General features: G+C 39.2%; 1 protein-coding gene across 1 annotated transcript; it reads left to right on the forward strand.

Annotated features, from left to right (window-relative positions):
• Window positions 1–15: 15 nt before the first annotated feature.
• On the forward strand, window positions 16–972 carry LOC111368632 (amidase 1-like). Its single transcript, XM_022989985.1, has 3 exons — window positions 16–279; window positions 411–545; window positions 638–972. The coding sequence occupies exons 1-3, from the start codon at window positions 64–66 to the stop codon at window positions 761–763; spliced, it is 477 nt and encodes a 158-aa protein (XP_022845753.1). The 5' UTR covers window positions 16–63; the 3' UTR covers window positions 764–972.
• Window positions 973–11673: the final 10701 nt, after the last annotated feature.

The following is an 11673-nucleotide window of genomic DNA, read 5'->3' on the forward strand; positions in this document are numbered from 1 at the left end:
AATTTATATTAAATTTTACACAATGTCTTCATCCTATATTTTGACCCCTTTAACAACGTTATTATGAAGCTATATTTTGACCGCTTTAACAACATTATTATGAAGCTCAGGTATGAATTCAAGAACAATCACAGTGAATGGGTCCTCTCAGTCAAGCCTGATTTAGGTCCCGAAATAGCAGAGCGAGTGTGGAAAGCTCTCCATACAACTGATGAAAAAATAGATATATGCTATTCATTGAAGATTGAATTGCGCGCTGCTCTCAACGCTTTATTGGGAGTATATTCTCTCTCTCTTTTAATCCTTCAACGATCCAAGTTATTTATTGTGCATCTCATGATATCAGTAGCAATGCATTTATATCTTCAACCACTAATGCTGTTATATTTCTTCATTTACAAAATGCATAGGATTCTAGCATCTTAGCCATGCCTACAGTTCCCGACCCTCCACCAAAGTTACAAGTAGAGCCAACCACCCGGGATACTCTTAACGCCAGGGCTTTTAGTTTGTTATCTGTTGCCGGAGTATCCGGGTTTTGCCAGGTTCTATCTCGTTTTTCAGTTCTTTATGCTTTTTATTGTTTGCTATTATCCTTGGTTAATCATTAATATTGATGAAATTGTGCAATAAATAGGTAAGCATACCACTAGGCACACATGATGGTCTCCCTATAGCAGTTTCGTTGCTCGCGAATCATGGCTTAGATGGATTCTTGCTTAATTTTGTGGAGAGCATTGACACCACTCTCAAAAGGCAGTAAAATGGTATCTGAGAATTTTACTTGCTGAATTTGTTTACATAACTGTAATTTTTACTTTATACGCTGCTTATATACATCTAGTTAAAGGGTTCACGATAATTAAGAATCAAGAGAATAAAAATGGCTCACTATGTTCAAATCTTTTTCTTGAATCACTTCTGTGTGTACGCTAAAAGTCGATGAATGTAAAATTTGCTTTGAAAATTTGAGTGGCCAAAATCTCTCTCTTTTATACTATGTGTGTGTAATATACTTTTCATTTTCTTTTGGTGACAATTATATGACTTCATAGGGATATTTATCATATACGGTTGAATTCTAGAGCCACGATAATTGAAGTGCCGTGTCCTAAAGTAAGGGTTGGATAATATTGACTTTACATAATTTGAATTTTATTCAAATAATCAATCTTACTCAAACACTAATCACTACATGATTGAGCCCCAATTTGGGTCATATTTTCTAGGGAATGGAATGAGAATTCGGACCGTTGATTCCAAATTGCAGTCGCACGCATTGACCGTTTCTTTTACCGTGGATTCTGTCTGAGATCTCAACGGTCAGAATTGTCTACTAATTTCCTAAAAAATGTCCCAGACAAGGGCTGAAACTGTATCCAATTACTAAACAATATAAAATGTTATTTTATATCTATCCACACACGTGTAGTAACCAAGGAAATTCTTTTACCAATTTTTTTAAATAAAAAAACGTAGAATTTGGATAACAGTAAATGAAGTTTGTAATATCAATTTTATGATTTACACTTATCAAAATCAAAATAGGAGTATGGTTAACAATTTATAATTGTCAAACTCAGGTTACCATATATACTACATTACATACCAAAAATCATGGCTAAAGTCATTTGATTGTAAAGATGGAATTGAATTGTCTTGAAAATGAATTTTAGGAAATTGAATTGTTTAGAAATTATTTTTCTGGAAATTGTAAATTATTGTATTTGATTAGTATAATTTTTCAAGTGGAAAATGTTGAAATGAAAGTGTTTTTTTGGTGTTCGTTTGATTTTGTTTTACATGAAAATTGTCAATCAAATGGATATAATTTATTGGTATTAGGATGAAATTTATTTCCATTGCCAAAACCAAAAAAATTAAAAAAATCAAGAAAAACATTTTTCTTTTAGTGTTCGTTTGACTTTGTTTTACATGAAAAATGTCAATTAAAGGGAAATATTTTTTTACAATAATTTATAGAATTTGTTTCTATTATCAAACAATTTAAAAAAAAAAAAATGCTAATTCCAATTCTCACCATTTTGGTGAGAATTTCAATTCTTTGAATTTGTGGAATTTGGCTTATATGGCACTCAAGTTGAAAATTCAATTCCTGGTTAAAAAAAAAAAATGCTATCAAACAATGTTAAATTGGAAGGTGGAATTCCAATTCCATTTTCTATGGAATTCCACTTCCAATCAAACACATCCTAAATAAGTTATCAATTAACTTTAAGTTGTATTTTTATAATAAAAGCTGTTAATAAAATTAGTATAATATTAAAAAGATTATTTCAGGGAATTATTGATAAATAGAAAAGAAAATGATTTTTTTTTTTAAATTTCATGTTGAAGAAATTGAATTAATGTTGTGAATTAAGTATTAGCAAAACTAAAATTAAATAAAAATATAGTGGGTATGTAGCTAAATATGAATTTAATTAATGTTACTAATTAATTATCAATAAGATTAAAATTAAATAAGGGTATATTAGGTATATAATTAAATATGTAAGGGTGAATTGGGTATTCAAAAGTTTATCCTCATTTATTTTATTTTATTTTAAAGCGTGTTGTTGTAGTAGGGTGTACTTGATTTGGAAAAACCAAATTTCCCCCTTGATTATAATTGTTTTGATTTGAACTTTTGAAGCAACAAACAACTTTAGTACATTATATATGAAATCCTATATAAGCATGAGCGTTGTTTGTCAACAAATAACGACAATGAGTGCACACAAACTTCTAACTGTTTGATTAGCCGAAGTAACAATTCTTTTACCTATCAACTCTAACTTAACTTTCGTCAAGATTGCTGTTTACAATACTTGACTATATCGAGGTATTCTTATTAAAATTAATCAAAGTCAAATGTACTTTGAACGATTATTTCTAGATCTTTAATGAGTCTTCTGAAATGTTATTTCTTGATATTGGTTCAATCTTGTATTGAGAGTTCTATTGTATGTATAAATTGTTTGTAGAAATGTAGTTTTGCATTTGTTACTGATGCATACAATACTTTTTATTATAAATAGTATTTGAATTGACTAATACTTTTATGTATAAAAAAATATTATTTACATAACAAGAACCCTTATAGTACACCTGCTATATATTATCTTCCCTTTACATTATAAGTGGCTAATTATTTGCAAAACTTGCACGTTTGAGATATGAAAGTTGTGTCTCGAGTATGAATTAAAGTTTTCATTGAGAAATTACAAATTATAGATACTTATTGTACATGTATATAACACAAATTTTGATGCATCCAAAACTAACACAATTGTAAGATACTACTCAAGAAAATTTAAAGGTAACATTACATAAATGGGGATTTAAATGCATCTCAGGTCATTATACTTTCAATGAATATGCAATTGGGTCATTCATCACTCAACTTTGCTTTGCACACTATTTTTTATGCTCCATCTATCATAGTTCGTTTAACTATCGTGATGTGCTGATTTGGACGTTATAACTAATGGAGGGATGACATATGAAAAATAAAAACAATAAGTTATGCAACTTATGTTTTCTCTTCCTTGAAGTATGTTATTCAATAAGCTAAAAAAGACATAACATCATCCCTCCATTAATTTTAAAGTCCATGTCAACTTATTACGTTGGTTAGATTGATGACAATAGATAGAGCGACCATGGCTATAATGCAAATTAGATTATTTAGGGTTATGTAAATAGAGCTTTTAAGAAAATTTCTCCGGCCATTGGCTAAAAACATTCTAAGTATTATTTGTAATACAAACGAGCTCTAGTACCTGAAATGAATTCTGATTGGGTTCCATGTATTTTATACAGACACAGTCCGTCTTTGAAATGAAATACTTTGTAAAAACACTTAACTCATTGCCAAAAATGAGTATAAGTTTCCTTTCAAATTATATTGATTTAAAATTATTATCCACGTTAGAACTAAATAGTCGGCCCCATTGTCTCTTCAAAGGCACATAAATCTGGCGCAGCATTTGTCTACACTTGCATTAGAACCATCATTTCTTGGACGCCTTGATATGGAACAAACACTCGTTGAGGCCCAGAGCTATGACATGTAACCCCTACGGAGCACTCACAACATCGGGGGTTGGGGTTGGGAGGGCTTTTGGGCTATTTTTCATACCGAGACCCACCTGCTGTGAGGGTCGATAGGGTGCCCTGGTAAAACACCAAAACTCTTTATTTATATATACTCTGATTAGAAGTATAGCGATATAAGCTGATAAGCATTTGTATGAAATTTTTAGAAACTAGCTACAGGCTTTCAATGCCTGTGCAGCTTGAAAGAAATCACCCTCATTATTGTTATATTGCTTTCCTAATTTAGCTTACACCCCCTACCCCCTCAATATTTAATCAGTGCTAACAGCTAAAATAAGATTTATTTATCTTTTTCCCACATTTTTTTGCTCTCCATATTTATTGGACACTAAAGTTCAGTTGTCAATTAAACCATTTCCACGTGCATTAAAAGATTTAAATTTGATAGCTCGTGGAAAGAGATATTTGTTTTCAATCAGAAGAGTGTCGAGTTGCTGGGGTAAACTTCCTTCCGAGGCCCTTGGCTACAAAACATGATTGCTAACACAGGTCTATGAAGGTTTCACTGCCTATCGAGTATAAAATTGGTCTTCTTCTCTGCATGCTGTCATTTTGGATACCAATGCCTATTGTCCAATATTGTTATATCTATTTGAGAGTACTGAAGTATGAAATATTGCTATTATGGATGCAGATGCTTTGAGTACATGTGACGATTCTATGATTTTCGAGGTCTGAGGCGAACATCATAAATTAGGCCCCAAAATTTTAGTATACATGCAAAATCTACAAGTGTATTATGAAGTCAATAGTTAACTTATTAATTTAAAAGTTAACAATAAAATGTAATATACAAATGGTTGATATTATAATCAAATAATAAAGCCGACAATGTTTCAAATGACCAGTTAAATACTATTCGTCTTGCTATTTTAGAAGCAAAAACAATGTTGAAATTTGAATGATCTACCTGTTCAATCATTTATTTCTCAACTGATAATATAGTCAATCAATTCAATCTTTCTTATGATATAGTTGATCGAGGATAAGATAAGTTAACAAAATTTTGTAAGTAACATAAGCATTTGATATGTCTTCAAATATTGTAGCACTTCAATTACTCTCGTTGTTTCACTTAGTATATAGCACCTTAAGACATGTAACTCAGAATATAAATCATTTTCGTTAATATCTGAACGTCCATTAAGTTCTCGAGACATCTCAAGATTCATACAGTGCTTCAACAAATCGAAAAAATTGTACGCCTTAACCTTTCCAAATTTAATAAAAATCCAAATATTTCTTCATATTTTTAAATTATTCATATATATAATCTTAGAGAAGATATATGTTGATTAGTTATAAAAAGGAAGTATTCAATTTAAAAGATTCTTCAACCGATTGATTTATCTAATCACTACTAATTTTGTCAAATTGTTTCTTTATTCAAATTATACGTTTTTATCAAAATACATCTTCATTATCCATTTTACTTGCCCTTTTTGTCGGTTTATCCATGATAATAGCAAATTGAATTTATCTATAATTTTCAAGAAATGAAATAATTCCTTGTAAGAGGTCAATAACCCCATCGATATCCATATTTTTGATTTAATGAAATTTACTCATAATATTGACTGCATACAACAACCTAAACCAGATTACTATGTTAAGCAAGAACTCAAAATTTCGAAGTTCATATATCGCTGTTACGTGTTTGCTCACTTGGATAACCCACCGGGGCCCACAGCCAACTCATGCTGAACCACGTGGCACTCAAGCCGAGGTGATTTGCATAGCCGAGGCCCACAAATTGAGGCCCACAGAAGCCTAGGCCCATATATACCGAGACCCATCTATTATTGTCTCTTGAGGAGCTTCCGAAGTCCATATGTCGAGTTCCTTTGAAGGTGGACGAGGTCCTATTGGCCAAAGCTCTGTAGCCGAGGTAGCAGCCTTCGAATCACAAAGCAGCATCTTCCATAGACAATTCTCCCAAGAGATCCTCTGAACAAAGATCTTACTTGAATGATTGATAGGACGTTTGTCATGATTGTGAATGTTAAGTTTTGTCACTAGTAGAGGCTGCTCTGCCAATCAATAAATGTATAGCAGGCTAGGTGCAGCTGATGCCTACAATTTGACATGTAAATTAACAACATGAGGCCACGTGTACCCCGAACCAAAGGTCACGATCTAACTTGTGATACTATAAATATTCCCCTATGTACCCCATCAAAGGCTGATGTAAGAATCAATACAAGAAATCATACTTTACTCAACTCTCTCTTTCTTATTATCTTTCAACACAAACGAGTTCATACATATTTAAATACATATTTACAAATATCGATTGGTAATTATTGACTCTACAAAATGTTCGTAGGCCGATTGAGAGTTGAGTAAAGTATGGTTTCTTGTATTGATTCTTACATTAGCCTTTGTATGGGGTATATAGGTGAGTATTTATAGTGTCACAAGTTAGATCGTGACCTTTGATTTGGAGTATACGTGGTCTCATTCGATTAATTTACATGTCAAATTGTAGGCATCAGTCGCACCTAGCCTGTTATACATTTATTAATTGACAGAGCCGCTTCTATTAGTGACAAGACTTAACATTTACACTCTTGACAAACGTCTTATCAATCATTCAAGTAAGATTTTTGTGCAGAGGATCTCTTGGGAGAAGTGTCTATGGAAGATGCTGCTTTGTGATTCAGAGCCTGCTACCTCGGCTACAGAGCTTGGCCAATAGGGCCTCGTCCACTTTCAAAGGGCCTCGACCTATGGGCTTCGGAAGCTCCTCAAGAGGCAATAATAGGTGGGCCTCGGTATATATGGGCCTAGACTTCTGTGGACCTCAGTTTGTGGACATCGGCTATGTAAATTACCTCGGCTTGAGTGCCACGTGGTTCAGCATGAGTTGGCTGTGGGCCCCGATGGGTCGTCCAAGTGAGCAAACACGTAACAATAGTTCCCCAAGTCCAAGTATAGTCATTTATGTAATGCGAGGACTTTGATGAAATAAAGCCAGCCAGTTAAGTTGAAAGAAATTTTTGAAATTTTTGTACCCCAAATAATAGTCCCCAAAGTCCAAGTATAGATATTTATATCATGGTTGGAGTTAGAAATGTGCCGTTGTGCAAGAATGATGAAGCCGAGGTGGTTTGAGAAATCGAACCCGTGAGGCTTGTGGAGGCTGAATTCTGATGAGAAAGCCAAGGTGGTTGAGCTTGTGGAGGCTGAATTCTGATGAGGAAGTCGAGGTGGTTGAGAAACCAAACTTGCGAGGCTTGTGGAGGCTGAATTTTGATGAGAAAGTCGAGGTGGTGGAGAAATCGAACTTGCGAGGCTTGATGGCTAATTTTTGATGAGGAAGCCGAGGTGGTTAGGAAACCAAACCTGTAAGGCTTGTGGAGGCTGAATTTTGAGGCTCATTGGTAATGATTGTTCCTCGACAGTTGTGCCAATGATTTGATATTTTACGCATATTTTTGAGGAAAGGTAGCTGGACCGTTCAACTTCCAAGGCATCTGCTGTCGTCAAATTAACGTCATAATTATGAGCACACCTGGAGCTTCTAGAAGTAGACGCGTTTGGGGAGGTGCGTGGAGGACATGCTTGAATCTGAAGCGTAGGTTTGAAAAACAGTTTAACTTCTACGCCTCGAATTTGATTTAGAATGAAGGGTGTCCAGATTCAATGGGCTTTGATCAGACGGCTGGAGTTCATCCTGACCCTTTATAAAAGGCGAGAGACCCCTATTTTTCTAGATTTTCAACCTTTGCAATTTCATTTCTTCTTCAAAAGCTCAAGTTTTTCGGCATCCAAACAGTCGATCTTCTCGTTTTCCAATGTTACTCCGTTCGCGTACTCATTCCCCATAGGTATTTTCACAGAAAATCCCTTGTATTGAGTTCATCCTTTTCTGATATGGAGTCCACTTCGGGTAGGAAATTAGTAACTATTGCGTCATTCGGCGAGGGGGCGAGTCACAGAGGGGAACCCAAGGTTGAGCAATATGCTATGACCGAGGAGGCAGTAGATTATTGTGAGGAGTGGGGGGCGCCCAGAGTGCCTTCAAATATGACCTTGAAGAGGCTGGGGGAGATTAGGGAGGGGTACTGTATACCTCATTATGTCGAAATGCTGGTGCCTGAGGCTCATGAGCGCGCCTGCTATCCGAGGCCTGGATGCGTGATGGTGAGTGAATACCTATTTAAGGCAGGTATGCGTCTTCCTTTATACCCCTTCTTTAGGGCGGTGCTAAGGAACTTTATGTTGTCGCTGACCCAGGTTCTGCCAAATGGGTGGAGCCAGTTGGTTGGCTCGTACTTCCTATGGAAGGAAGCGTCACTTGGGTAGGACATGCCTCTCCACGTCTTCATGACCTTATTCCAGCCTAGGGTGATAGGTAAGGAGTCAAGGGGGTGGTATTACTTAACTCCTTGGGGGGCTCACGCACCATTAGTGGTGGGGCTGCCTTCTTCCATCAAGGGGTGGAAGGAATCGTGGAGGGGGACACAGCCTTGGCTTGTACAGTACCGACCCAGTACTACGAAGCTCGTGAGTCTCCCAGCCTAAGTAGTTTACATTCTGTATTCAAAATTATCTTTTTCTAACTGTTGAGGTTTCCTATGCAGATAGTAGTACAAGGCTCGAGTTGAGCAAGGAGGAGTTTGAAGTGATAGAGGACATTTACAAGAGACCTTTGAAACTTTGGCACTTCGACCACCTCATCGACCGAAGCCGCTACTTTATTGACTTTGAATTGATAGCCTCCAAAGGTAAGATGCTTGTATACTTGTGTATTTCTTGCTTTTTATTTCGATGCTGATGTGCTGACATGCTTTGCAGACAAGTTCAAGAGGAGGGAGTACCCAGACCTAGACATGGCCTCTATCCTTAGGGCCACATCCAATGTGATGGCGAGGCCCCTAAAGTCGGGGTCAAGTGGTGCCAAGGAGGTCCGATGGAGGGTGGAGCACCTCTCTAAAGATAGTAGTTCCAGCGGTACTGAGGAGGTGACCCCCAGAGTTCGGAGAAGGCCAAAGAGCCTCGAGAAAAGGAGAAGGTCCCGAGGAGCAGAAGAAGAGGAAGCTGGTGCACGTCACCAGCTCATCTGGGAAGTTCGAGACCTTTATGTCCTATGAAGGAAAAGAAGCCCCTTAGCCGAAGCTCCTAGAGGCCACCTCAAAAGAGTTGAAGATTGAAATGGTGTGGCGCGTCGAGGCCGAAGAGGAGGCTATGAGGAGGGTGACTGAGAAGGCAGAGGATAAAGCTACCAAGCAGAGGCCCGCAAGAGTGCAAGGAAAATCTTCGAACTTCTTTGCCGGGAGGGAGGAGGTCCTGGCCCCGACGTTGGTGGAGGCTCTGCCAGTCGAGATCCGAAGCACTACTGAGAGCTTCTACAAATTTTGGACGGACCGGTGGCAGTTGTACGCCTCTTTCTGTGACGCGGTGGACTTGACAAGGGCCCTTGTGAGCCAAAGTATGAGGACCTTTGGCCTCACATTGGAGTGCAGGGAGGTCTTTACTGATTTTCAGATGAGGATCCAATCATTGGAGAAGAAGGTAACCTCCCTCGCAGAGGAGCTGAAGAAGGCCAGGGCCGAGGCAGGGGAAGCGATGGCCCAAAAAATTGAAGACGCGGCCAAGCTGGAGTCTACTTTGCCTCAGATCGAGGCCTTGAAGAAGGAGGTCTATGAGTCCCAGTGCGAGGTGGCTTCCCTTACCAAGAAAGTGGAGGTCTCCAATAACCACCAAAAGGTGACTGTTGAGGCCTTGGAGAAGGCCAATCTGGAGTTGGCTGGGGCCCAAGACTCCTACAAGTTCTTGGAGGGCCAAATAAAATGGCATGTGGATGAATTGGCCAAGGCAAAGGAGGAGGCCAATGTGGGAAGGGAGGAGGTAGTCAAAGACTATATTGCTAACTTCCATAATACTGAGAAGTATAAGGGCTTCAGCATGTACTGGAGAAATTATGCTTATGTCAAAATGATGGAGAGGGCTGAGGAACTCTACCTAAATCAAGACCTGTCACAGCTGAGGTCGGAGTTTGTGGATGAAGTGCCTCAGACCCCAGCTGATGAAGCGGTTGGGGATGAAGCAGCGGAGGCAGAAGAAGGGAGTTTTGATGCTCAGGCTGTGGAGGCACCTCCACCATCATCCGAGGCTCAGGATAGTTTACTTTTAAGTTAATTTCGATGTATTGGCTTCAGACCCTCCTTTTGTAACTGATTGAAAATCAATACACTCTTTCATTCAATGTTGTTCTTCTTCCAAGTGCATTGGTCTCGTTAAGTAATTGAACTTAAGATTGATTGAAGAATTAAATAACCTTGACTTGATATCCCAACTCCAATCACTCAAGCAAGTAAATTGTACTTAAGCCACATGAACCATAACTGATATTGGACTTAAGCAAGTAAATTGTGCTTAGGCTTAATAACTGTAACCTGAATAGATCCTAAGACTAGACCGTCTTTCAGCTGAACAGAGAACATTGCTAGGTTTGATTGAAAAGGTAGTTGTGTGAAGCTCGTAGTGGTTGAGCTTTGTGAATCAATGGGTACAAAAGTTCGATCCTCGTTGAGGCTTCTTCTCTTGGCTTTTAGCCTTGCCAACGGAAGGCAAGTTGCGTGAGCCTTGGAGTTTAAGCGAGGTGGCCCAGAGATGGGACGCGGACCTCTCCTTCGAGGTGACGACGCTTCCCAACATGATGGATGGTGCACCCATGATGAAGCTTCTCCTAGTGGCGTTCAACCTCTCCAAAGGGAGGCAAGTGGAGTGCGCCACAGAGTTCAAGCGAGGTGGCCCAGAGATGGGACGCTGACCTTTCCTCCGAGGTGATGACGCTTCCCAACATGGTGGATGATTCATCCATTTTGAGACTTCTCCCAATGGCGTTAAGCCTCGCCAAAGGGAGGCAAGTAGGCGTACGCCTCGGAGTTCAAGCGAGGTGGCCTAGAGATGGGACGTTGACCTCCTCCTCCGAGGTGACGACGGTTCCCAACATGGTGGATGATTCATCCATATTGAGGTTTCTCCCAATGGCGTTCAGCCTTGCCAAAGGGAGACAAGTGGACGTGTGCCTCGAAGTTCAAGCGAGGTGGTCCAGAGATGAGATGCTGACCTCTCCTCCGAGGTGACGATGCTTCCCAATATGGTGGATGGTTCATCCATGTTGAGGCTTCTCCCAGTGGCGTTCAGCCTCGCCAAAGGAAGGCAAGTAGCTTGCGCCTCGCAGTTCAAGCGAGGTGGCCTAGAGATGGGACGCTGACCTCTCTTCCGAGGTGACACGCTTTCCAATATGGTGGATGATTCATCCATGTTGAGGCTTCTCTCCCTGGCGTTCAGCCTCGCCAAAGGAAGGCAAGTGGCTTGTGTCTCGAAGTTCAAGCGAGGTGGCCCAGAGATAGAATTCTGACCTCTCCTCCGAGGTAACGACGCTTCCCAACATGGTGGATGATTCACCCATGTTGACGCTTTTCCCAATGGCGTTCGGCCTCGCCAAAGGGAGGCAAGTGGCGTGCGCCTCAGAGTTCAAGCAAGGTGGCCCAGAGATGGGACGCTGACCTCTCCTCTGAGATGACGACGTAGTGTGAC

The sequence above is a fragment of the Olea europaea genome, chromosome 19 (genome assembly GCF_002742605.1).
Source record: "Olea europaea var. sylvestris chromosome 19, O_europaea_v1, whole genome shotgun sequence".
Taxonomy (NCBI): domain Eukaryota; kingdom Viridiplantae; phylum Streptophyta; class Magnoliopsida; order Lamiales; family Oleaceae; genus Olea; species Olea europaea.

Coding starts and splice junctions, on each gene's coding strand:
- LOC111368632 (XM_022989985.1), top strand. CDS start 64: ATGAAGCTATATTTTGACCGCTTTAACAACATTATTATGAAGCTCAGG. Junction 280..410: donor CTCTCAACGCTTTATTGGGA/GTATATTCTCTC, acceptor CAAAATGCATAG/GATTCTAGCATCTTAGCCAT. Junction 546..637: donor GAGTATCCGGGTTTTGCCAG/GTTCTATCTCGT, acceptor TGCAATAAATAG/GTAAGCATACCACTAGGCAC.